At 45.4% G+C, this 25,287-nt stretch overlaps 1 protein-coding gene and 1 pseudogene across 4 annotated transcripts in view; both read left to right on the forward strand.

Moving 5' to 3' along the window:
• Positions 1–25,287, forward strand: part of RETREG1 (reticulophagy regulator 1) — a 121,948-nt gene that overhangs the window by 24,883 nt on the left and 71,778 nt on the right. The window contains exons 1-3 of one of the 4 annotated variants that reach the window (XM_045999505.1): positions 5,998–6,055; positions 6,740–6,846; positions 12,009–12,039. In XM_045999505.1, the coding sequence (XP_045855461.1) occupies positions 6,786–6,846; positions 12,009–12,039 (92 nt within the window). In that variant the 5' untranslated portion in view covers positions 5,998–6,055; positions 6,740–6,785. The other 3 variants (XM_045999503.1, XM_045999504.1, XM_045999502.1) reach the window with 3 other exon arrangements.
• LOC123938265 lies at positions 1,011–1,518 on the forward strand (annotated as a pseudogene).

The following is a 25,287-nucleotide window of genomic DNA, read 5'->3' on the forward strand; positions in this document are numbered from 1 at the left end:
CCTGGTTCCCACTCCCCTTGCTGGTGCCCTCTCTCTGTCACATGAATAAAATCCTGGGGGCGCCTGGGTGGCTCAGTGGATTAAAGCCTCTGCCTTCGGCTCAGGTCATTATCCTGGGATTCTGGGATCGAGCCCCGCATCGGGCTCTCTGCTCGGTGGGGAGCCTGCTTCCTCCTATCTCTCTGCCTTGTGGTCTGTCAAATAAATGAATAAAATCTTAAAAAAAAAAAGAATAAATAAAATCTTTTAAAAAACCGAATGGGGTTATTATCATATAAATACAATTGTATATATTTATAATATTTACATATATAAATTTATATTTTATAGTATTTATAATTTATATTTATATATATGCACATACACACAGATATATATGTATATATATATAGTATAGAATTGTCATTTGCAATGTTTACTTATCATGATATGTCTATATATATTGTAGTTGTAATATATAATGTTTGCTTGCCTTGGTTTCCAAAATCCAGAATATCCCTTATCAGATAGAAACTATATCCCAGGGGCGCCTGGGTGGCTCAGTGAATTAAGCCGCTGCCTTCTGCTCAGGTCATGATCTCAGGGTCCTGGGATTGAGCCCCGCATCGGGCTCTCTGCTCCGCAGGGAGCCTGCTTCCTCCTCTCTCTCTGCCTGCCTCTCTGCCTACTTGTGATCTCTCTCTCTCTGTCAAATAAATGAATAAAATCTTTAAAAAAAAAAAAAAAAGAAACTATATCCCATGTCAGCTAAAGGAAATACCTGTATCAGGCATGATATTTTAATTTTAATAAGATTAAGGTTTTCCCCCCTGTTTATTAGATATACAAAAGCCCATCAATCTATAGAAAGATGTTTCTGATAGCCAGAGACTTAGAGATCAGTGGTGATTTCTCCATTCTGGGATCCACGGATGTCCTCACAGGTCCTTAGGCTAATTTGGATAAAGGCAAGTATTGGTGGCCTTTTTTATTGAATTAAAATTATTTTAAGGAGTTCCTTTCGGCCGGAACCGCCATCTTCCAGTAATTTGCCAAAATGACTAACACAAAGGGAAAGAGGAGGGGTACCCGTTACATATTCTCTAGGCCTTTTAGAAAACATGGAGTTGTTCCTTTGGCCACATACATGCGAATCTACAAGAAAGGTGATATTGTGGACATCAAGGGAATGGGCACTGTTCAAAAGGAGGGAATGCCCCACAAATGTTACCATGGCAAAACTGGGAGAGTCTACAGTGTTACTCAGCATGCTGTTGGCATTGTTGTAAACAAACAAGTTAAGGGCAAGATTCTTGCCCAGAGAATTAATGTGCGCATTGAGCATATTAAACATTCAAAGAGCCGAGATAGCTTCCTGAAGCGTGTAAAGGAAAATGATCAGAAAAAGAAGGAAGCCAAAGAGAAAGGTGCAAGTGTCAGCCTGCTCCACCCAGAGAAGCACATTTTGTGAGAACCAATGGAAAGGAGCCCGAACTGCTGGAACCCATTCCCTATGAATTCATGGCATGATAAATATAAAGAAAAGACCTCAAAACTGTTAAAAAAATTATTTTAAGGAGAAAAAAGCCTTTATTGGTTGGCTTTGGGGACCCCCCCCAAGATATGGTGAGGTAGAACTGGTTAAATGGGCGAGTGGCCCATATGGTCACACGGAGCCTGGTGTCAGAACGCCCCACACGTGGGGATTGCTGCCTTGCAGTTCTGTATTCTTTGGTCTTTGAATGTGCATTTTGTAAGTGAAGTCCAAACGGAGAGTGGAACAAGCGTTGGGGGTGTGGAGCTTCAGCTCGTGGTGAGGGGTTCTCAGCACCCTCTGCTGCCACTTGTCGGCCATCCTGCCCAGCTTCTCCCCCTTCCCCACCCAGCTGCTCTGCAGAACTGCCCAGGATCCTCTGTCCAGGGAAGTGGACAGGTTGTATCAGTAGCGGGAGGCTTGTGTTCCACTGGGACCATCTGCCCCTTATGCGAAGGCCTGAACACAAGTGTGAAGAGGGTCCTCATCAGGCATGCGCTCCACGGCCTCAAGATAAGGTGGTCACTGCCCTTGCCCCAGCTGGGAATGCCACAGTCTGTTTAGGGGCGACCGGTCATGGGCACTGCACCCACCCTAGATCCAGGTCCCAAATATGCCCTGGAGTAGAGGTTGAAATATCTTGGGGACCCATTTGTCATGGGTCGGGTTTACAGACTCGTGGCAAGGGGGTATTGACTTCTCCATGCCCAGCCTTTTCACCTTGCACTGGACCTGGAAAATGATATACCCCCCGAGTAAGACTCTTCAAAGTCTGTACTCTGTCACTCTGCTTCTCATGATTTCTTGGGCATCCTGCATTTTGACCACAGCCCATCTCTTAATTCTTGCCCCAGAGCACTCAGGAATCCTCTGGTCACCTCTGATCTTTGCCTTAAGACTCCACTACGGGAGATGTGCTTACCACATGTGAATTCTGGAAATGAGCAGAGCAGCGGGGTCACCCTGGGGCTCGGATCGAGCTGTGCCCTGTGATACTCTTTGGCAGGTTCTTATGGTCTTTAGTCCTGCAACTGAGAACCGTTTCATACCTCAAAGTAATTCTCAGCATCGGTCAAGCAGATCGACACTTACAACACCTAGACTTTAGGAATGTGTCAGGTTTCAGCAACATGTTTAAGAAAATCTCTGATTATATCTTTGTGGAAAAGATAGAATAATGTGGACGACAATGTGGGAGCCGACTGCTCTATCATATTCGTAAAGTGCTGATGGATAAATCTAGGTCCCCTTGGGGAGCAGTCACTAACAGGGAGTGACAGGACACCAGCTCTCATGGTAACTTGGATCAGTAGAGTGGATGAGGACCAGTGACCGCAGGTAGCAGACGTGTGCGAGCTCTGAAGCTGGACAAGAAAACAAATGGCATGGATGATACCATTAAGGTCCGTAGTTTTGAATGCTGGGCGGTGTCAGACAAGGACAAATCTAATAGGACATGTTTCGGGTCAAAAGTTGCATCTGAAAAACAGAATCCATGGAGGTTTTAACTGCCTGTAAATCCAAAATAAGCTGGCATGCTGATGGACCTGTTCAAAAAACAAACAAAAAACCCCCCAAAAAACAAAAAAAGAGGCTGTTCTCAAAGAATTGAAAACTTGTGACCACAATAGCAATTTTATCACAATTGTCTTAAGTAGGAAGCCAACGAGATGTCCTTCAGTAGGTGAATGAATCAACAGTGTCCATCAAACAACAGAATATCTTTCAGTCATAAAAAGAAATGAACTGGGGCGCCTGGGTGGCTCCCAGTGGGTTAAGTGTCTGCTTTTGGCTCAGGTCATGATCCCAGGGTTCTGGGCACGAGCCCCGTGTTGGACTCCCTGCTCAGTGTGGAGTCTGCTTCTCCCTCTCCCTCTTACCCTCCCTCTGCTTGTGCTCTCTCTCTCTGTCTCTCTCAAATAAATACATAAAATCTTAAAAAAAAAGAGAGAAAGAAATTTGTACCAAAGGACTCAGGATCCTGCCAAAACAAGCTCCCAGCCAAGACGGCACACTTGAGGGTCGGTAGGGATCACACTGCCGTGCGCTGAAGTCCGTCAAATATGTTCATAATAAGACCAAAGAAAGGAATGAAGAAAACCAACTTAGTTCCCTTTAAAGGATACTAAGGCACTGCTTAGTCATTATGACTTTGACCGCTGGCAAATAGAATCGAGTATTAATCCCGCCCTCTCGCGATGTCCGTCTCTCAGGGTACCAAACATCAGCAGGGGGATTTCCTCTTGATAGATCTTTAAAGATCTCCGCTCTGTTTAGCTCTGATCCAGCTAATACCTGAAGCAGGAATGAAGGGCGCTCACACTTGTTTATCTCCTGAGGAACAGAAAGTCAGGTAGTCCTCAGGGGCTGCTGATGTCACAGAAATAGAGACACCAGACACCCAGACGGTACGTGTCACCTGACAGAAACGCACGCCACCGCCTATCATGTACTTGGAACTTTGAACCTAAATCCGACCAAGTCCCTCGATCTACCTACCAGTTTTTATAGTCTGCTCAAGGCATGGAGGAAAATGTTCAACTAAAGCACCGGATTCCATGACTGATTCTCAACCTCTGGAAAATTTTACTGAACAATGAGTCTGTTTCTTCCACAAAGAACTTCAAGCAAGAGAGAGAGAAAGAGAGAGAGCAGGAGACCTATAAATTACAGGAAGCTCCAAACTCACAGCATCAGTTTCAGTGCATGACTCCTTCCCATCTTGTTTTGGTCCACGTGTGTATGTGCACGTGTGTACCGAAGGTGACTGGGTAATGTGCGTGCTGTTGGGATATCTGATGGCATTAAGGAATTAAAACAATTTTAAATTTTTAAATAAAAATTTATTTTTATTTAAATTTAAATAAAATTTAAAATTTTAAAATTTTAAATTTTATTAAAAATATTTATATTTTTATATATTATATATATAATATATTTATATATTATATTTTATTTATATTAAAAATATTTATATTTTAATATTTTAAATAAAATATTTTTAAAAAATTTTGGAAACTACAAGGTCAGTGTCAGTTGGGGAGAACTGAGCGAGCCTGGCACCCACGGACAACAGCAAACAGTGATCTTAGCCTGATAGGAGGAAGTGAGCAAGAAGAAAACAAACACCACAAAACACCCTTAGTTAATGCAAACCTATATGAGGTCAAAGAATAGAGTGAGCTGCAATCCTGGAGCAGAAGACGAATTATTATTACTAACAGGCATAGATGTTGGCATTAGGGGTTTTCTGGTGTGTCTGCTCCTTCCCTCTGTGCTTCTTATTCACTGTTTATTTCCTTTTGGTAGTGCAGTGCCTGGCCCAATGTAGACACTTTCCAAAGAAGTGGTCATTGAATGTAAATACTAATAATTAGAACACCTTTTCAGAGGATCTGGGGGAGGAACCTGGAGTCTGGAAATTTGCATTTTAACAAGCTTTCCAGGCAGCAGCCTGTGGCTGTGGCCGACCAGGGTTGAAGAAACGTGGTCTTGTTCTACCTGCATTTTCCTGACCCAGGTCACACGCAGCTAATACTAGAACCAGAGCTGGACCTGGGTTGCCACCAGCGTCTCCCATGCACCACTTCTCACCAAACACATCGCACAACCTTCTAATAGGTCCTGACCGCCACGCTTCCTCACTGGCCCACCTCGGCCTCTCAGTTGCCTTCAGGCGTTTTTCTTAACCGTCCGCCATTCCATTTTCCTACCCTATACCTTTGGCTTTCTCTCTATTGCTGGTGACATTGAGAACAAATGCCCTAGCCCATCATTCAGGGCCTGCCACAGTGTGCTCCTGGCCTGTCCCCTCAACACCTTCTCTCTCTGCCAAATCTCTCCTTGACCCACCCCACCTCCTTCTGCTGGGGCACCCCAGAGCACTCCGTGTGCCCCAGGCGCACCTTCCCCTTCTCTAACTCTGATCTTCTGTACATGTTGTATTCTCCACCTGGAACAGCCTCTGTTTTACTCCGAATTACATCCATCCTGCTGGGCCAAGTTAAAGGGCCACGTCCATGAAATCTTCCCTCATTAGTGAGTGAACGATCCCCCTTCTTTGCTTCTCTTTGCTCTTTGCTCATGTTTTATTAGAGTACGTAAGGCTCATTGTCTTGGATTTTGTTAGCTTGGCGGGTGTTCCTCTCTGATGAGGAAATAAGTTCCTGGAAGTCAGGATTCTTTCTTTGTAGTATGTGTTTTTCTCTATAAAGCTTACAGTGCCTTGCAACTAGTTTTAAATGACATATATGTTAAGTCAGTGTTTCTGTGATTATATCGAAATTAATATTAATGGGCAGTTTGGCCAATTAACCTGTATAGAACAGGCTTCACCCTCTGCACGAAGCCTCAGAGCTGGTGACTGAATAGCCGTTCCATTTCTTTATTGGCCCAATTATAAAAGCGAACTGCCGTGTTTGTGTGCTGTTCATGATAAAGAGTTCTTTGTTTCCCTTTGGGGCCAGATAGACCAGTCGTGATCTTAAGGAAGAGGCGAGCACCTTGGATCCTTAATTGCTGCTTTTGAGATCCTGGACGAAGGCGGGTAGTCGTTAAGTAAATGAATGTGGCGTAAAGCAGAACACAGAGGACACAAAGTGAGGGGCATCTGCGGTAGCTTCTCTGCATGTCGGAAAACCCTGCAGCTCTGCCTTTCTGGGGCCTCCTGATTCGGTTGCAAGTCAGTTCCATCCCCGTCTGCTCGCAGAGTGATCACTGGGCCACACCCCGCAGAGCAAATCCTCTGCCCAAATTAGAGGTTAGAGCAGAAAGCCTGGCACAAAAGCGGACGTGGCTCAAGCACTTTTTGTTTTGCTGACTTGGATGCCCGTGAAATCACTTTGATGTGGTCTCATTGGAGTGATTCTGAAAACTGAAATTGGGATTGTTGTTTCTATGGGGAAACTAAACCTAATTGTTTTTTTCTTCATTCGAGAGAGGGCGTGTGAAGGAGAATGGGAGAGTCGGACCAGTGGCAGGGGAGAAGCAGACTCCCTGCTGAGCAGGGAGCCTGACCAGGAGGGAGGGTTGTGGTGGGGCATGGGGCATCGGGCAGGGCTGGGAGCCGTGCAGGGATGATCCCAGGAGTCTGGGATCAGGACCCCAGCCGAAGGCAGATGCATAACCGACTGAGCCACCCAGGCACTCTTGCAGTAAACGTAATTTCTAAAAAAGGATAAAAATCCTCCAATTGAAATAATGATTTGTCTGTTTTGGCTGTTATAGGTTCCTTGCGCTGACGCCGTGGAGAGTGTATCACCTGATTTCTGTCATGATACTTGGGCGTGTTATCATGCAAATAATAAAGGATATGGTTTTGTCTAGAGCTCGAGGTAAGAAAGCTGAGAATTCATTTTTACAGGAAGTAATTTTCTGGACCCTGAACGTCTGATCTTTGTGTAGGCATGTTAACCAAGTAGTTTTAAAAGGGAATGAAGTAACAGGTTATGTAGGCACTGACTTTGATATTATTGTTTATTGAATATTCATTTATTTGGTAAATATTTATTGCTTGTTAATTATTTACCTGATGTTGTCTCTAGTCATGGCTATTGCTCCTGGGCGAAAGGCTTGTGTGTGCTGGTTTCTCTGGCTCTAAGCACTTCTTAAATATCATTTTGATGTGTGAGTAGGCTGCAGCGAGGATAACAATGAAATATTTATTACAACCCACATGACGAAACTTGGACCACTGGAAGATGGCCTCATTTATGTAAAAACTTTCTGTGCCTCAGTGGAGAAAGAACAATTCAGGGCTTACTAGTTGGGGCTCAGTCAGTAGAGGTATGACTCTTGATCTCAGGGTCATGAGTTCAAGCCCAGTGTTGGGGGTAGAAATGACTTAGAAACAAAAGCCAAAGAACAAGTAATAGTTATGTACATTTTAACAAATGAGTTCACAATGGTGAACAATGAACTAATTTTCAACATTGTTTAGAGGTGAGAAATTGAATAACTTTTGAAATCTGCTTCAGGTGTTTTCTGAGTAATTTGTATTATAAATCAGAGTCAAGCTTTTCCGCACTTGGAGAGGCCTCTTCTATCGACGTTTGAGTCAGTTTTCATGAACGAGCAAAATTGCCTCCTTGGAATAATTGAGTGATAAGATAGATTCGATCAAAAACAGGGAAGAGGAGGAAGTTACAGTGAGACATTTGATTTCATTAAGTGTAACCCCCACATGGAACCATAATGTTGTGTGGGGCCCACAGGGGGTCTTCCCCAAGTTCGTGCCCTGGCAGGGACCCCGGGGCCTGTCTCGCCGGAAGCACCTCGTTCTCCCTAAGGCCAGCCCTGAGGCCGCGGACAGAAGCTGTGACTGACTTACCATCCTTGTGTTCTACAGTGAGCTTGAGCTCTGGTTTTTCTTTTAAGTCTTTACAGTTTTTAGAGCAAATCATATGCAAACCATTTTTAAGAAAGATGGTTTTACATCGCTGCGTTTCAAGGTTTGAAGGGAATTTCTTCATTCCAGTGATCTGGGAAGGTGACCAAAAAACTTGTTAATTTGAAGAATTTATGTGAGGAAGTCAGTCTCCTGGAAGGGGGCAGCACGAAACGGGAGGTTTGGTTAGGAGACCAATGCGTTTGTGTGCAGTGACTGCTTTTCATGAATCTCTAGATGAAGATCGTGCTCTTGGACGCGTTGTTCCCTCTGTCCCCTCCCCTGTCCCCCCCCCCCCCCATTTTCTGTTTCAGAGAACGGTCACCCAGCTCCGTAACTTTTATTTTTAAGATTTATTGATTTGAGAGAAAGAGAGACAGAGAGAGAATGCGAGTGGGTTGTGAGGGAGGTAGAGGGAGAGGGGAAAATCCTCCAGTAGCCTCCCCACTGAGCGTGGATCCCAATGCGGGGCTCGATCCCAGGATCCTGAGATCATGACTTGAGCCAAAATCAAGAGTCAGATGCTTAACAGACTGAGCCACCCCGGCACCCCACCCACTCCCCTACTCTTAACCCTATCAGGCACCTGCCCCGCTGTTTTCCATTCACCACAGATGTAGTAAGGCTGCCTGGAGGGGGAGCCTCTCACGCCGTGGGGTTTTGCCCGGGGCCGGTCCAATCCACGCGTGGCGATGCCCTGGTTCCGCCCTGAGTCCTGATGAATAGAGGAGAGCCCGTTTTTCTCCACTAGACTTTGTCACGTTTTCACCCTCCAGGGCCTTCCCCAGGGGAATCCTAGAAGAAAAGGACTGCTCAAAAGTTCTGCCAGCAGCCATTGTCAATGAGCATCTCAGTGGCGTCCGTGCTGCATCAAACTGGGTCCCATCTGGGCACACGTTGCAAGGAGAAGGCAAGCATGGAAAGCGAGGGCAGAGCTGGAAAACTTTGCCGCTGCTCTCTTCTCGCTCCTGGCTGCTCACACAGAGTTCGTTCTCAGCCTTGCCTCGTTGGCTTGATGTTCTTGGGAACATGGGACTTCCATGTTCCTAAAGGGCGGGACCCCTCTGCTTACAAAGGGTCAGTCCTTTACCAGACTAAGCTGGGAGAGTTGGGAGAATACGAGCCCAAAGGGTCTAGTCCTTGAGCTCATTCACGCCACTTCCCAGCCACAGAGGACACCTGTCATGGGCCGTGTCAGTGTCCTGGGGCTACGGTAACAAATCCTCATCAGCGTGTGGCTCAGAACAACAGAAGTCTCGTCTGTCACTCTTCTGGAAGCCCATCGTGCAAAATCAGTGCCATGGGGCCAAAATCAAGGCGCTGGCAGGGCTGTGTCCCTTCCCGAGGCTCTAGGGAAGCTTTCCTTGCCTCTCCCAGCCTCGGGCGGTTGTCGCCTCATCAGTCCACTCCCTGGTTCGGTGCTCACGGCCCCTCTCCTCTCCTGTCCTCACCAGACCTCCCTCCGCCTCCCTCTCGCAGGGATACTTGTGATCGCATTTGGGGCCTACCTGGATGACCCAGGACAGTCCTCCCATCTCCTGATCCTTGACTGAATCCCACATGGTACCTCACTTTTTCCATAGAAAACAGGATTTTGCAGGGTTCCGGGCAGAAAGGCCCACAAGTCACTCAGTCACCTTATCCCGTGAAATGGCAGAGACCGACAACCCACAACCACACAGTTGTGTGAGGGCCGCCCTTAGAGCATGGAACGGAAGTGACTCAGGCGCTGTGACCGTCTGCGCGGTTCAGCGCTGGTGCAGAGCCTGAACGGCGGGGGTAATGCGGGTTTGCTCGCTCCTCGGGCAGTCCGTGTGGGGCGCCTTTCTGTGCGCAGCCCGCCTCAGTGCAGAGCTTCTAGTGCCTTCCGGACACACCCCCCGCCTCCCTGGCCCAGGGAGCGCTCACGCCCCATCCTGCAGGGCCGTCCTGTGGCCTGGCCAAGCTTTCCGTCAGGGTTTTAATGGGGTGGCCTTGCTCTGAGGACAGCATTGCTCCTGCCCCAAGAGACCAGGAGAACCGGGATTTGGGGCCGTGCTTTCCCGGCGCCTGGGGCTGAAGGAACAGGGGCTGCCCAGGCCTCCTTCGGTGGAGTCGTTGCAGACAAAGGCCCATTTGAGCCCCGCGCGGAGCTGGCGGTAGCCGCCTCTGCAGACTTGCCAGCCCAGGACCCCGCTGTGCGGAATCCTAGGACCCCGAGATCACAACCTGAGCCAAAGGCAGGCACTTCACCGACTGAGCCCCCGAGGCGCCCCCCGCATCGTAATCGTTAATGCCATCTCAGATGCTTCCTAGGACGTAGGTGAGCCCAAGAGTGGCGATCCCTTCAGGTGCATTAGTCTTTGTGGAACCTACCAGAAGCAGGGTGAGCAGCCTTCAGCTGCGGTGGCTTTCTTGCTCCGTCTTCCTGGTGCCTGCCTTGAGGGCTTGCTTCCTCTTCCTCCAGGCCCTGGGGAACTTCTCTGCAGCCCTAGGCTGGTCCTCAATCGCCTCCCCCTTCTCTCTCATTACGGAAGAGCCCGGAACTTCCGCCACTGGCTCCCTTTAATATCCTATTCGGGTACCACCCTGTGCGGCGGGAGGAGGGCTCAGCGGGTCCCCACGCGGCCACCTGTGGAGCGTTTCCATCTCTGTCTCTTCATCCCTTCCTCCCGTGAAACCTGCACTGCCCGTTTAAGCCCTGTCCTGCCAGCCCCATGCTCCCAGGGAACCTGCTCGCAGCTTTCAGTGCAGACACCCCACAGTGTTATCTGCTTTCTCACTCTTGGAGCCAGTGTTCGCTGAGAAATGTCCTATGACATGGGGTGGGTTGTTCATGCTTGACTTTATCCCACTCTCCAACGTCAGCTCGAGGCCTCACGATTCTTTTGAATTGTTTAGTGCTTTGTTTGACATGTCATCTAACCCCAAATATATGCCATCTAACCCCAAAAGCTTACAGGGATCGTAAAAAATGAGACTCTTTTAAAAAGGTGTCATAGAGGAACATGATTCTAATTGGGTGACTGTAACTGAGCGACAGATTCACCCCTGGGCTTACTGGCAGCCAAGGCAAAAAGGGAAGCTAGACCAACTGAACAATTCTTCTAATAGTCTGATGAAAGAACACAAACAATTTTGAAAAACACTTTTTTTTTGGTCCTGGGACTCAATTTTAGGAATTTATTGCATAGATCTTTGCTAGGGGATGGTGCAGAACAAAATGGACACCATCGTGGGCCTTCATTTCGTGGGAAAATGCGGAAACCACCTGGAGGCCATTTCTAGTACTGCACCTCATTAAGGCAGACAGCTGGGGCTGTGATACTAAGATACAGCGCGATGAAGAAAGCAAGCCAGCCAAGAAAGCAGATGCTTTACCTAAGTATACATTTTTTTTTCTCTTGATTTCATTTGAGCCTAGATGTAAGCTCGAAATCCCTAAAGAATGAATAGATAAAAATCTCCTGTCTCAGGTAGCAGTTGTCTTAGTTCTTTTGTCTGTACCGTTTTAAAGCCCACCTGAAATGCTGCCTTGGTTATTGGTGCTTCCCTGAGCAGCGTGATTTTCTGTCTTCCCTGAACTCTCATGGTTTGGGCTCTTTGGGTAGTTCCTACACCACCTGCCCCAGTTCACGTGGACCTGAGAGTTTGCCAGGAGTGCCCTGCTGACCAGTTGAGTCCCCGAGGCAGGACCATGTGTGATGTAGGGCCCTGTCTTTGACGGCACCTCTCCGGGTGTTTTGCATGTAACAGGATCTCAAATATTCATGGACTAATCACTTGCATTATCTATGGTGCCAAAGGTATCCACTGAATGGTCTGATAGTTCCTAGCATTTAAATAGCTCAGCTTTTTTTTTTTTTTAGATTTTATTTATGAGAGAGAGCGAGCGCACAAACACGAGCGTGGGGGAGAGGCAGAAGGAAAGGGAAAGGAGACCCATGCAGGACTCGATCCCAGGACCCTGGGATCATGACCTGAGATGAAGGCAGATGTTTAACCGACTGAGCCACCCAGCCACCCCTAAGCATTTCATGTTAAATAGCTCGGAATATTTCTAAGTTGAGAAATGCCTCAAGAGAAAAACACCTCCGTTAATGTCTTGCTTTTGGTCTGTCCTTGTTACAGGTGCACAGTTGTGGAGAAGCCTCAGCGAAAGGTAAGGAACTTGTTTTTTTTCTCAGTGTTATCACCTAAGAGGAAGGTAGGTGACTGAGCTTCCAAGACGTCCAATGGATTCAAATCCATCAATTCGTTCTCTCCTTTAAAATTGACTTTATGTTTTAGAACAGTTGAGATTTATAGAGAAATCGAGAGTACAGAGTTTCCATATACAGAGACTACATCCCCTACCTTTCTTCTCTTCATGTAGTAATGTTACATTACCACCGTACGTTGTCGTCATTAATGAGCCCGTAATCAATATCTTCTTATTAGCTGAAATCCATGCTATGTACAGATTTCCCTAGTTTTCGCCTCATGTCCTTTTTGGTTCTAGGATCCCATCCAGGATTCCACAGTGCATTTCATAGACTTACCTTCTTGGGCTCCTTGAGTTTTCTTATTTTTGTTGACGTTGACAGTTTGGAGGAGTACTGGTCAGACATACTGTAGGGCCCTTTGAGAATCGCGTGCGGTGGTGGGTTTGGGTAAAGTGCGCTGTCATCACACCGCATCCAGGGTACTTCCCATTGATGCGATTTATCACTTACGGTGTTCACCTTGACCACCCGGCCAGAGTAATGTTTGTCGCGTTTCACCAAGTTGGTTCTTTTAAGCAGGGGAATCTGCTTGGCAAATCAAATTAAGACCAGAAGGCTGTGGATAAGTACAGGATCAGAAAAGTTAAAAATAGAGCTATCCTATGACCCAGCGATTGCACTACTGGGGATTTACCCCAAAGACATAGATGTAGTGAAAAGAAGGGCCATGTGCACCCCAGTGTTCATAGCAGCAATGGCCACAATAGCCGAACTGTGGAAGGAGCTGAGATGTCCTTCAACAGACGAATGGATACAGAAGATATGGTCCATATACACAATGGAATATTGTGCCTCCATCAGAAAGGACGAACACCCAACTTTTGTATCAACAGGAATGGGACTGGAGGAGATTATGCTGAGTGAAATAAGTCCAACAGGGAAAGACAAATAGCATATGGTTTCACTTATATGTGGAGCATAAGGAATAGCACAGAGGACTTTAGGAGAAGGGAGGGGAAAATGAAGCGGGCGGGAATCAGAGTGGGAGATGAACCATGAAAGACTGTGGACTCTGGGAATCAAACTGAGGGTTTAGAGGGAGGGTGGTGGGGGGATGGATGAGCCCGGTGGTGGGTATTGAGGACATGTATTACATGGTGCACTTGGTGTTATATGCCAACAATGAGTCATGGAACACAACATCAATAACTAATGATGTACTGTATGGTGACTAATGTAACATAATAATAAAAGAACAGAATTAGAGAGAATGATTTGAAATTGGCTAATGATGATGCCCCTGTGGCATGTAGCCTCCTCTAGGCACAAACCACCCCTGGCTGGCCTGGCTGGCAGTACGGGGTTTGGGTTCGAGTCCTGCCCACCGCAGACACACCAGATCTCCTTGGGTGTGTGTCTAAGCCTCCTGGGCAAATGAAGAAATTGAGCTTGCTCCTTAATTTTGGTTAGGGGGACGATGTGACCCAGGGATCTAGTATAATTTCAAGGGAATTTTAAAAGGCACTTTGTGATTTACTGGTACTTATTTTGACTGGTGAAGGAAGCAACTGCCTGCTTTTTCCAGAGTCCTTGCTGCCCAAGCCCTTCTAACACAAGTTGCCTGTTTAGAAGCTGTTTGGGTGTTTGATAATCATTTGGAAAAAATAAAATAGTGAGCAGGACCTAGCAGCTCACTTTGCCAACACTGGGTTTGGTCAGGGAGTGAGTAGCTCTGTATAATAAGGCTTTTTTAAGATTATAATATTTCACCACTTTGGTAAAGTGCTCATGTGCCTCCGGAGAAGGCATTATAATGGAAATAACCTTTTTTTTTTTTTTTTTTTAAGATGTATTTATCTCAGTGAGAGAGAGAGGGGCAGAGAGTGTGCGCAGGACGGCGGGGGAGGGGCAGGCAGAAGGCAGGGAGAGAAAACTCCAGCAGACTCCTGCTGAGTGAGGAGCCTAGTGCAGGGCTCAGTTTCACAACCCTAAGATTACAACCTGAGCCAACACCAAGAGTCAGTCACATAACCAACTGCGCCACACAGGTGCTCTGGAAGTAACCTGTCATTTTAAGGGAGGGTCTCATTCACTTCACAATTACCTAGATATGTATTCAGGTTCATCCTGGTCCCTGTCCCATAGGGTACCTTTCACTCTTGGCCTCAGTTCTTCTCATCTGCTGAGGAGGTGAGAGAGAGAATCATTTCAAATATCCTCTCCAGCCCTTAAAAAGTCTGTAATGCAATTTGAGGTATTAGTGTGTTTGAGGTATTGTGATTCATAATAAGAATATAGATTTGGCCTTTGTTCCCAAGTTTGAGAGTCACTAAAACTGTTGCAATTTCCTAATTGTCGAGAGAAAGTTGTCTTTTGTTGTGTTAATGAGGTGGCCTTTCTACTGCACCAAAGGACAGGAGCTGGCTGGCAGGGAAACCAACCTTGTGGTTGGAGAGTTGGAACTTTCAGTCCTGCTCCCCTTCTCTGGGGAAGGGAGAGGGGCTGGAGGTTGAATCAATCACCAATGGCCAATAATTTAATCGAGTGTGCCTGTGGAATGAAGCTTCCATAAAAACCCAAAAGGACAGAGTTTGGAGAGCTTCCAGGTGGTTGGACATGCGATCTGTGTGGGAGCAGCATGCTGAGGGAGGGCACAGAAGCTCCCCACTCTGTCCCTTCACCTTGTCCTATGCTTCTCTTCTTGCTGGGTGTTTCTGATGTAGGAAACATCTTTTGTAAAAAACCTGTAATCTAGTAAGTACAATGTTTGAGTTCTGGGAGCTGCTGGAGCCAATGAATGGAACACAAGGGAGGGGATTATTGGAACCTCCAATCCAGCAGCAGGTTGGTCAGAAGCACAGGTGATACAAGACCAGTGCTCTAACCCCTGAGCTATGGAGCCAGAAGCACAGGTGATAGCTGGGTTGCACTTGGCATCTGAAGTGGGGGAGGGGACACTCTTGTGTGCCAGAACCTTAACCTGTGGGCTCTGACACTATCTTCGTCCAGATAGATAATGTCAAAATCAAGTTGAGTTGTAGAACGCTCAGCTGGTGACCTAGAAGATCTAGGTGGTGTGGAGAAAGTCCCCCTCCTGCCTGCCGCCCCCACCCACCCATGTCGGAATTGGGATCAGAACCTAGCTGGTGATTAAAAGTGGGATCAAAGAATCATTCCTGTTTCTTTCCTTTAATTGTCTCATTACATTTTTGTTTGATCAGTGACTGTTTAAAAGGGATTTAATCTGCTGTAGAAAGGATACTTTCTGGTATTTTTCTCACTGCTTTTTTTTTCCTCCCAGATTTTTATTTAAATTCTAGCTAGTTAACATTTAGTGTGATATTGGTTTCAGGAGTAGAATGTAGGGATTTTTCACTTGAATATAAGTGCTCATCAATGGGCGCCTGGGTGGCTCAGTGGGTTAAGCCGCTGCCTTCGGCTCAGGTCATGATCTCGGGATCCTGGGATCGAGTCCCGCATAGGGCTCTCTGCTCAGCAGGGAGCCTGCTTCCCTCTCTCTCTGCCTGCCTATCTACTTGTGATCTCTCTCTGTCAAATAAATAAATAAAATCTTTAAAAAAAAAAAACAAAAAACTAGTGCCCTGGGGCGCCTGGGTGGCTCAGTGGGTTAAAGCCTCTGCCTTCGGCTCAGGTCATGATCCCAGGGTCCTGGGATCAAGCCCCATATCAGGATCTCTGCTCCGCAGGGAGCCTGCTTCCTCCTCTCTCTCTGCATGCCTCTCCGCCTAGTTGTGATTTCTCTCTGTCAAATAAATAAAATATTAAAAAAAAAACAAAAAACAACTAGTGCCCTAGAGACCCATCATCCATCTAGCCCATCCCCCACCCACCTCCCTTAACTCCATAGTTAGGAGTCTCTTATGGTTTGCCTCCCTTTCTTTTTTTATTCCCCCTCCCATGTTCATCTATTTTATTCCTTAAATCCCACATTTGAGTGAGATCAGGATACCTGTCTTTCTCTGATTGCCTTATTTCACTTAACATAATACTCTCTAGCTCCATCCATGTCATTGCCAATGGCAAATTTTCATTCTTTCTGATGGCTGAGTTCCCGCAGTTTCTCCTGTGTAATTGTATTCTGTTCTCTCTTCATCACAGAGTTGTGAAATGACAATAGTTATTCCTCTAATTTCTTTGATTCGGTGTGTTGCTTACGGTGATTCTTGGTGTCTGGTACGGGGCAGTGCTTGTGTTTTTCATACTGACAAGTTCAAAACCACTTTATTTGAAGGACAAAATACAGTGTTGTCAGAGAGGAGCTTCTGAGGCAGAAAGGTGCTGTCTTGCTCATGTGAGCGTTGTCGGATTTGGGTCTATCCGCTTCCATGGCTGGTTTGCCCTGTCTCAATCTCAGAATGAGCCAGGCCTTCTCTCTGTGGGGCTTTAATTGCCTCATTTAAAGATCATTATGTTCACTGTAAAAAGGTGAAGCAAATAATGGACCACTCTGTCTTCGTAATGCCATTGGAAAGCTTTTAAATTAAAAAGGAGCTCCTTGCCAAGAGAACCCTGTGCGCTTTTGGTGGGAATGTAAATTGGTGTGGTCACTATGCAAAACAGGATGGAGGTTCCTAAAAACTTAAAAATAGAACTGCCCCATGATCCAGCCATCCCACTGCTGGGTATGCAGCCGAAGGAAAGGACATCACGGCCCCAAACAGATGCCTGCCCCAGATATCCTGCAGCATTATTCACAACAGCCAAGACATGGAAGGAGTTTCCGAAGGTTGGACAAATGGATACATAGGTATTTCCCTCAACATTTAGCACGAAGACGGTGCTGTACATTATGTGTGTAGTTTCTCCGGGCATTTAAAGGCTATTTGTAAAGTTCACGTGGGTTTTACTGGCAAATAACAATAAAGCCAGCATCTAATTTGTGATGTCGTTAGTAATAGAAGTTGGGTAATTTTTTTTTAAGATTTTATTTATTTATTTGACAGAGATCACAAGTAGGCAGAGAGGCAGGCAGAGAGAGAGAAAGGGAAGCAGGATCCCTGCTGAGCAGAGAGCCCAATGCAGGGCTGGATCCCAGGATCCTGAGACCATGACCTGAGCCGAAGGCAGAGGCTTTAACCTACTGAGCCACCCAGGTGCCCCAAAGTTGGGTAATTTTAACCAAACGCTACTCATATATCTGTTTTTGTATGTGGAAAGTTGATTTTGTGAAACTGTGGTTCACAGTGGGTAAGTTCTGAGAAGGGCTTATGCTCGACCTATTTCTTTAATAAACAATAAGTCACTAACTCTACGACCTGGACAGGGTGTATCCAGAGCAGGCTATCAGCTGAGCCAAATTACCATCTCTTAGGGCTCATTCCGATTATTGAAATGCAATCTGACCCTTAGTGTCCTAAGAGCTTTTTATTTCTGCACGTGACTGTGGCAGCTGAGTAAAATCCTGTGTTAACAAAGGAGACATTGTGCACACTGCCTTTTAAAAACAGAAAATTGTTTTCATTTTGACCAGGTTTTCCTAAATAAATTAGACAGAAATAACTTCACTTGCATCTATCCTGATCATTCAAAATTTCTTTACAGACCTCTTTAATAGTTGGGTACGTTATAGCCTGATGAGCTAGTCTCCTCAAAATTCTCATCAAAAATCTTGTTTTATCGTTCAGTGCCAATTTATAGAAAACATTGGTGTTTTTTTCATGGCAGTGAAAGAGTTTGGAAATTATGGCTGAGATCACTGGGGTTTTCTTTTTTTTTTTTTTTTTTTAAATATTTTATTTATTTGACAGAGAGAAATTACAACTAGGCAGAGAGGCAGGCAGAGAGAGAGGAGGAAGCAGGCTCCCTGAAGAGCAGAGAGCCCGATGTGAGGCTCGATCCCAGGACCCTGGGATCACGACCTGAGCCGAAGGCAGAGGCTTTAACCCACTGAGCCACCCAGGCGCCCCCACTGGGGTTTTCGAACCGGTATCCATCCCTGGGATCTCGACGCCTCTAGCAGAGGGCCCTTCACGGGAATCGGGAGTGGCTTTCCAGTGATTCGGGAGGACGTTACATCTATTTTGCCTTACCTGGAGTTGACTTCGGAGACATAGCAGAGAATTAACAGTCAGCGTTTCTGGTTTGAACAGAAAGCCAGCAGGGATTAGCAAGAGTTGTGAGCTTTTTGCCTCTATTTTGGTCCAATGGTGGGGGGTGTTCACCTGCTCTCAGGAGAAATAGCTGTGTGATCCCACTTTGTGGGACAAAATGCCCTTCTGCCTTGCCAGCTTCCTGATAACTGCCAGTCAGAGCATTCTAGCTGGTTCTATTTTTTTTTTTTTTTCCAGGGGAAAAGGAGCCAAGAATCTCTGGTTGTAAAACCCGAGTCCTGAGCTTGCCCTGGCTTGTATGCCCAGAACAAACGGAACATTTAAGTAGGGGCTGTGTAATTAATTAAATCCTTGAGCATGACATTATGTCTCTGTTCAAAGCGAAAAGTCATCTAGCATTTGCTAAATTGTCTCCTCTGAGGAATAGAATTTGGTGCAAAAACTGCGCTTTCAGTATTTATGAATCATCCTTACTCATCAAAATTACATTGACCCGGTGAATTACTAAGTAAAAAGCCTTGCATTGTCACATGGTATCTTAAAAAAGTATTTTCTCTGCTGCTAGGCACAGCAATGATTTTTGACTTGTGCAATGAAACAAGTCCATTTTACAGTTTGAGCATTTTTGAATGTGTGCTAAAGTCATCTTGTGACGTGTGTTTCGTAACCTTGCCCTTGTCCCTTTCTCGTAAGGCATTATATTTGAAACCTGGATTTTTTTTTTCAATTTAATTTCAGGCAGAACTTATAGACAGGGGGATCCACATCTCCCTGAGTTTTAAAAGAAAATTTTGCTGTGAAGGATACTTTTGTTTGAATTAAGTGGGGAAAAAATTGATTTATTTCTAGAAAAAAATATTCCCTTAAAATCAGAATTTGCTGAATTTTAGGATAAGTGTATCTGAACTTGAGTAAGTCTTTGGCTGAAGATGTCTGCGCTGGCCTGGGAGCGAAACACTATTGAGATATCTGCCCTGCCAAAATAAAAATCCAAACAGGCTTTTATTCCTTTTTTTCCCCCCCAAAATAATAATTGAGCATTATTCTGCAGTCCTGTATTGCACAATGGAGAGTCAAAGCCCCTTTCTTCCCCTCTGTCGGGAAAGAACAGCCCCATTCAGTGACTGATGGATGGCCAGCTCTCAGCCAGAGCTGCTGAGACTTGGTCTGAAAGTTTCTCTGAGTTCTTCATCCAGATTCCAATCTGTTGTTTTCATTTTTTAAAGTTGTGTTTTGAAAATCAGACCAGTTTTAAGACCAGAATGGAGCAAAGGACTCTAAGCAGTTTTTAAAGCTAGTGTGGACAATGATGCAGAGAAACCTACGGCTTCTATTTTTGCCATGAGTGGTGCACCTACACAGAAAATTATTGACGGGTTTTTGAAAATGCCTCCTGCTAGACATTTAGGGGCTGTCTTTGTGTCTTGGGAGTCTGTCAAACTGAAGCGCAGCCCATGTCCAGAATGTGAATTCAAGAGAAAAATCTTGTCTTGAAATTGACGTGGATCCTTCAACCCAAGGATACATTTCCTGAAGCATTAAAAATCAAACCAAACAGGAAATGCATTTCATGGCCCACTGGCTTCATTGACAAGGGCAATCAATGGTTAGACCTGTTTCTGGCTGCATATTCCTTTCATGAGTAACATAGTCTCCTTATACCCAAGCAGATTTATTGAGTCAAAACATGGACTGAAAACCAGGGGTCAAGCTGTCTGGGTTTGGGAACAGTAGCCCTTAGGTGAGCCCTACATGACTTAAAACTCAATGCTCTTTAAGTGAAAAGCCCTCAGTATTATGTTTTACTATAATGTATTATTTTTTGCATTTGATAGTTTTTGACAATCCTTTAAATTAATGTGACTCCATAACAGTCTCATTTAATGTGAGTTCCATCATCCCCATTTAAAAAATTATTTAGACTCCTTTATCTTTGCATAATTAAAAGTATATGTTCACCGCCATTTCCCATGGCAGAGCCTTGAGTCCCTATAGCCCCTTGATAACACATGAAAACTCTGACTCTGATCATTTTCACCCACGGTTCAGTTTCTCTTAACCCCACCCTCATTAGCTTTGATTAGGTTGTAGATCCTGCCTGAGTTACTGAGGATTTGAAAATGTGGTTCGTTTATAAATGTATTAAACTAAGCTGGACTAATTAATGTTACCTAATAGCATTCTTGCTTCATTAGATTAAAAAAAAACAAACAAACAGAGAAAGAATGATTAGTGAGTAATATTTCTCATAACTTTCCCTGGCCTATGTCATGATTATTTGAATATAAATTAAGACTTCCAAGATAGCTGGAAGTTTCTGTCTGCCTCTATTTCTCTTTGTTTCTTTACTTTTTTTTTAACAATTTGAATTTTATTTTATATTTTTTAAAGATTTTATTTATTTGACAGACAAAGATCACAAGTAGGCAGAGAGGCAGAGAGAGAGGAGGAGGAAGCAGGCTCCCTGACAAGCAGAGAGCCCGATGTGGGGCTCGATCCCAGGACCCTGAGATCATGACCTGAGCTGAAAGCAGAAGATTTAACCCACTGAGCCACCCAGGTGCCCCCTCTTTACTTTTTTCTTCCCTACCTCTGTGTCTCTATCTCTTGATCTCTCTCTGCCTCTCTTTTTGTCTCTTCTCTGCTTTGGTCTTTTTTTTCCTCTCTGTTTCTTTTTTTCTATCTCTTCCTCTTTGTCTATTTCTTTCCTGACCATTCCCAAATATGGTTATTTATAGTCCTTTTCAGCTAGATACCCACCCCGATTTTAAAAGTGATACATGCTATTGAAAACTGAAAATATAGGAAACATATAAAGAAGAAAACCTAAATCCCTTATAAATCCATCACCCAGAAATTAAACTCACTCTGTTTTACTTGTTTTCTTCCAGTCTTTTCATAAAATTATATATGTCTGTTTGTCCATCATCCATCCTTTCGACGAACATTTACTGAGTGCCTTTATTTGCCAGTATTTCTAGGCATTTGTGGAAGAAAACACCGCAAACTGTCATGTGCTAGTGAGTGAGTCAGAAAATAAATTGCTACCCCACATAATGTTACATGGTGAACCATGTTCAAGGAAACTAAAGTAGAAGAGGGATGAAGGGGTGTAAGGGTGGGCAGGAGGGCCAGGTTGTAATAATTCAGGCAAGCGAAGACTTGACTGAGGATTTTGAGCAAAGCCTAGGAGGTGAGGTTGTGAATCGTATCTGGTTAAAGAGCTTCTAGGGCAGAGGGAACGAGTGCAAAGGTCCTGAGGTAGGAGCTGTATGGGAGGGTGATTGTATTTTTATACCAGTTAAGTTGTTTTTAACGCAACCATAGTAACTGGAGTAAATGGAATATTATGCAGTTTATTAGGATCGTATTATAAAAGAGTATTTAGCAACCTGAAAATTTACCTTTTATTGCTAATTGTCTTAAAAAAAACCCCAAAACTATAGGGTTAAATAGGTGCGGAAGGTACCATGTGAGACGTCATAATTATATGCTGATACACGTGTGGTATTGCCGTGCGAGGGGACTCCAGGAGGTTTTAATTTTCTTGATTTTGTTTACCCATATTACATTTCTCTTTCTGGAGTGAACATGGCAGCTGTTATCAGGCAGGGAGACCGCGAAGGGGGGAGCGCCCCATCAGGCGGCATGAGGTGTGTGACACACGCGAGTCCGCGGGCAACGTGGCTCCCAGTGCCTGATGGTTCCGACTCCGGAGCTGCCGGCCAGAGACCGGGCTCTGGTCACGAGGGGAGAGACTGGCAGGCCCGTCTTTGGAAACAAAGGTCAGGGCCGATGTCCAGAGAAGCAGCTGGGCTCTGTGGAAGGATGGAGCCTCAGAAACAAGCCAGCGACAGGATGGAGTGGGGCGGGGGTGGGGTGAACTCGGCCAAGTGCCTCTTGACATTTAGTCTCCTACGATTGGGGTGGAAAAAAGTATGAATGCATTAGTAAGTAATACATGAAAATCATTCATTTCCAAGGTCAGGTGGTGTCCGAGGGGTGGGATAAAATTCTCGAATTCTTCCTTTCTGAGGCCCTGCCACAGGCCCACAGTTGGGCCTCCACACACAGGGGAAGGGACTAACTACGTCTTCTCATGTCTGAAGCGTGCTCCAGGAGTTTGCACTTCAGTAAAATTGGGAAACTCATCAGATCACCCAGACTAGGATTCATATCTCTATCCTTATGCTCCAAACTATAGACTTTCGGCACTTCAGACAGGAATGGAGCTGAGAAGACCTTGTGTTCTCTTCTGAACAACCCACCCCTGGGTTGGTGGCCTGTCTGTCTGACTGTCCATCAATTAGTTATTAATCTATCAATCTACTAACTTACGCATATTCCGTAATTATACTTTAATGATAATATTTGATATTCGGAACAATATAACATCCATGTAAGTTGTAGACATTATAATACCATGAATACACATGAGCCTTTCCCTGAGACAGGACTGATGCTGCTCTCTCTCCCTTACCTTCCTCTCTTGCTGCCTCCTCGTGCCAAAGGCAAGAATGACCCCAAATTTTGTGGTCTTCATTCCATTGCTTAAAAAAGTGATATATCATGTATGTGTGTGTGTGTGTATATATATACTGAAATTACATAGACACCTGTTCCTAAGTTTTTTTTTTGAGTCTATAGAAATGATACCATATTTATGTCATCTTCTAGAGCTAACATCTTGACACTAAATGTTTTTCAAACAGAATAATCCATGTTGCTGTGTATAGCTGTGGTTCGTTCTGGGTTGTTGCTGCATAACATCCCACCATAAGACTATACCACAGTTTCTTTAATATGTTGTCTTTTCACTGGACTTCAGGCATTTTCTTTTACCAGACTGCCCACTGCTTCCTTGAGTTTCTGAGCTTACTACACGGCACTACTAAAAATCACAAAAAGAAAAAAGGCAAATGCCCAACACCTAAAGTGAATAGTTTCTCAGGCCAGAACACTGCATGTTTGCAAGCATGTAAAATCTGTTCCAAAACTTGGGCCCAGCCCTAGTGTAGAACAGTTCTTGCCACGCGGCACTGTTGTCATGCTGGCTGCCACTAGAGGGCGTGGGAGGGCGGGGATCGCCCTTTGTCCCGAAAGCTAAGACTAACAGAGCTGCTGGTGAAACGTGGCCGCGTGGCTGCCGTGTTTTACGTACTTGCACATTTCAGCGCAAAAACATTTGCTTCCAGTTACAGGAAGAAAATGCAGTGAAAGGTTATGTCTGTCTGTGTACACCTTACCCGTGGATAGGCACACTTGTTCATGGTTTCTGCTCCTCCTGCGTTAAAATATAAGGGTAGAGTCCTGACAAAGATGCATCCCTGGGGATGGGACAGACTGGGTGGGGAGGACATTCACATGCAAACCAGCCCCAGTGACTGGGAGCTCACCACCCTTTTACTGCGGGTTTCTGAAGTCTCACGACATCTGCATGATCCTTACTGTGTGTTCTCCAGAGTCTCAACCTCCCTCACTCGTCCTTGACTTAGAACTCTCTCCCCAAATGCATTGATGTCCATCCCCTAATGCCCAGAACTTGTGGGTGACTGTGTGCCTTACACAGCGAAGGGGACTTTGCAGATATGATTAAGTTAAGCTGTTGGCTTTGAGGACAGAGCCCAGCACCATGAGTCAAGGAATGCAGGCCGCCTCTGGAAGGTAGAAAAGGCCAGGGAACAGATTCTCCCCTGGAGCTTCTAGAAAGAATGTGGCCCAACAGACCCACTTGAGAGTCTGATCACCAGAACTTGAGGCTGATAAATGTGTGGTTTTCCTCCACCAAATTCGGTGATTCATGACAGTGGCAATAGGAAACCGTGTTCCTTCTCTGTGAAAGAACCACCTTTGTTTAGAAAACGAGGGTGCATTTACCAACTTACATCTCCATCCACTAAAGAAACGCAGCGTGACCCCAATTTGTGGGAAGAAACAAGGAGGCTTGAGGTACCAGCCAGAGTGGTCGAGTGGACAAGGCACCATACAGGACAGGGAGCCCAGAATGTTCCTACTGGGCAAGTAGGAATAAGAGCTTGGAAAGGTCACACGAGGTCAAGATGGCCAGGAAGGGTCTTGAAGATACCAGGCCTAGAGGTCAGGGGCAAAGAGTGTTTCAAGGAGGAGACTGTACCTGGTGCTCTAAGGGCACCAAGGAAGGCCACTGGATTGTGTAAAAATAGGAGTGTTTGTGGAGAACTTTATGAATAGTTCCCCATGCTTTTGTTTATACATGTGCAGAAGGCAGAGACTTTTTGGAGTGAAAAACCAAATTAAGGGGCTTATGGATAAAACAAGGGTTGAGAAAATGGAGGTGGGTAGTGTGAACCACACATGTGAAAATATTGGCAGTGGTTGTGTGGAGAGAAATGAATCCGTGAAGAGGGAAAGCCACAGTTTGTTTTTTGTTAATTTTTTTTTTTAAATTGTGGTAGAAGAGCCATAATTCACCATGAGTGACCTTCTGCACCTTCCCAGTAGCTGGCAGCCATCACCGCTATTGGGTTCCAGAATATTTTCTCACCCGAAAAGGAAGCCCTGTCCCCCCTTCCCTCTAGCTCCTGGCAAACCATGAATCTGCTTTCCATCTTCATGGATTTGCCTTCTTCTAGATATTTCCCACAAATCATACAATACACGGCCGCCTTGTGTCTGGCTAGTCTCACGGAGCATCATGTTTTTAAGGCTCATCTATTCCATATTGGGTGTTAGCACTTCATTTCCTTTCTAGGGCTGAAAAATATTCCATTGTTTGGATATATCACATTTCGCTTCTCTGGTCAGCTGTGGATGGACATTTAGGTTGGTTCTGCCTTTGGACTATGGTGACCGGTGAGCAGCTTGGTTTCTCTTGTTTGCTTTTGTTTTCAGGACAGGGAGGCACGCCCTGTGGGGGAAGGAGAGGTCTGTAGCCGGGCACGACTGATTTCGTCCAGCAGACGGCACCTTGGACCAACCGCCTGGTTGCTGGGGGCCAGTCTGCACTGTCCTGAGGCGGCAGGATCCTGTTGGAGGAGCGAGGGGAACCTGGGCAAGGCGTGGGCTTTGCTCATCGTCCACAAATCCTATGGGAAAATGGAAGGTAGCATGAGGAAAGTGGGCACAGGCCAGAAGAGTGTGTCCTTCACTTGTCAT

This window comes from Meles meles, chromosome 3 (genome assembly GCF_922984935.1).
Source record: "Meles meles chromosome 3, mMelMel3.1 paternal haplotype, whole genome shotgun sequence".
Taxonomy (NCBI): Eukaryota; Metazoa; Chordata; class Mammalia; order Carnivora; family Mustelidae; genus Meles; species Meles meles.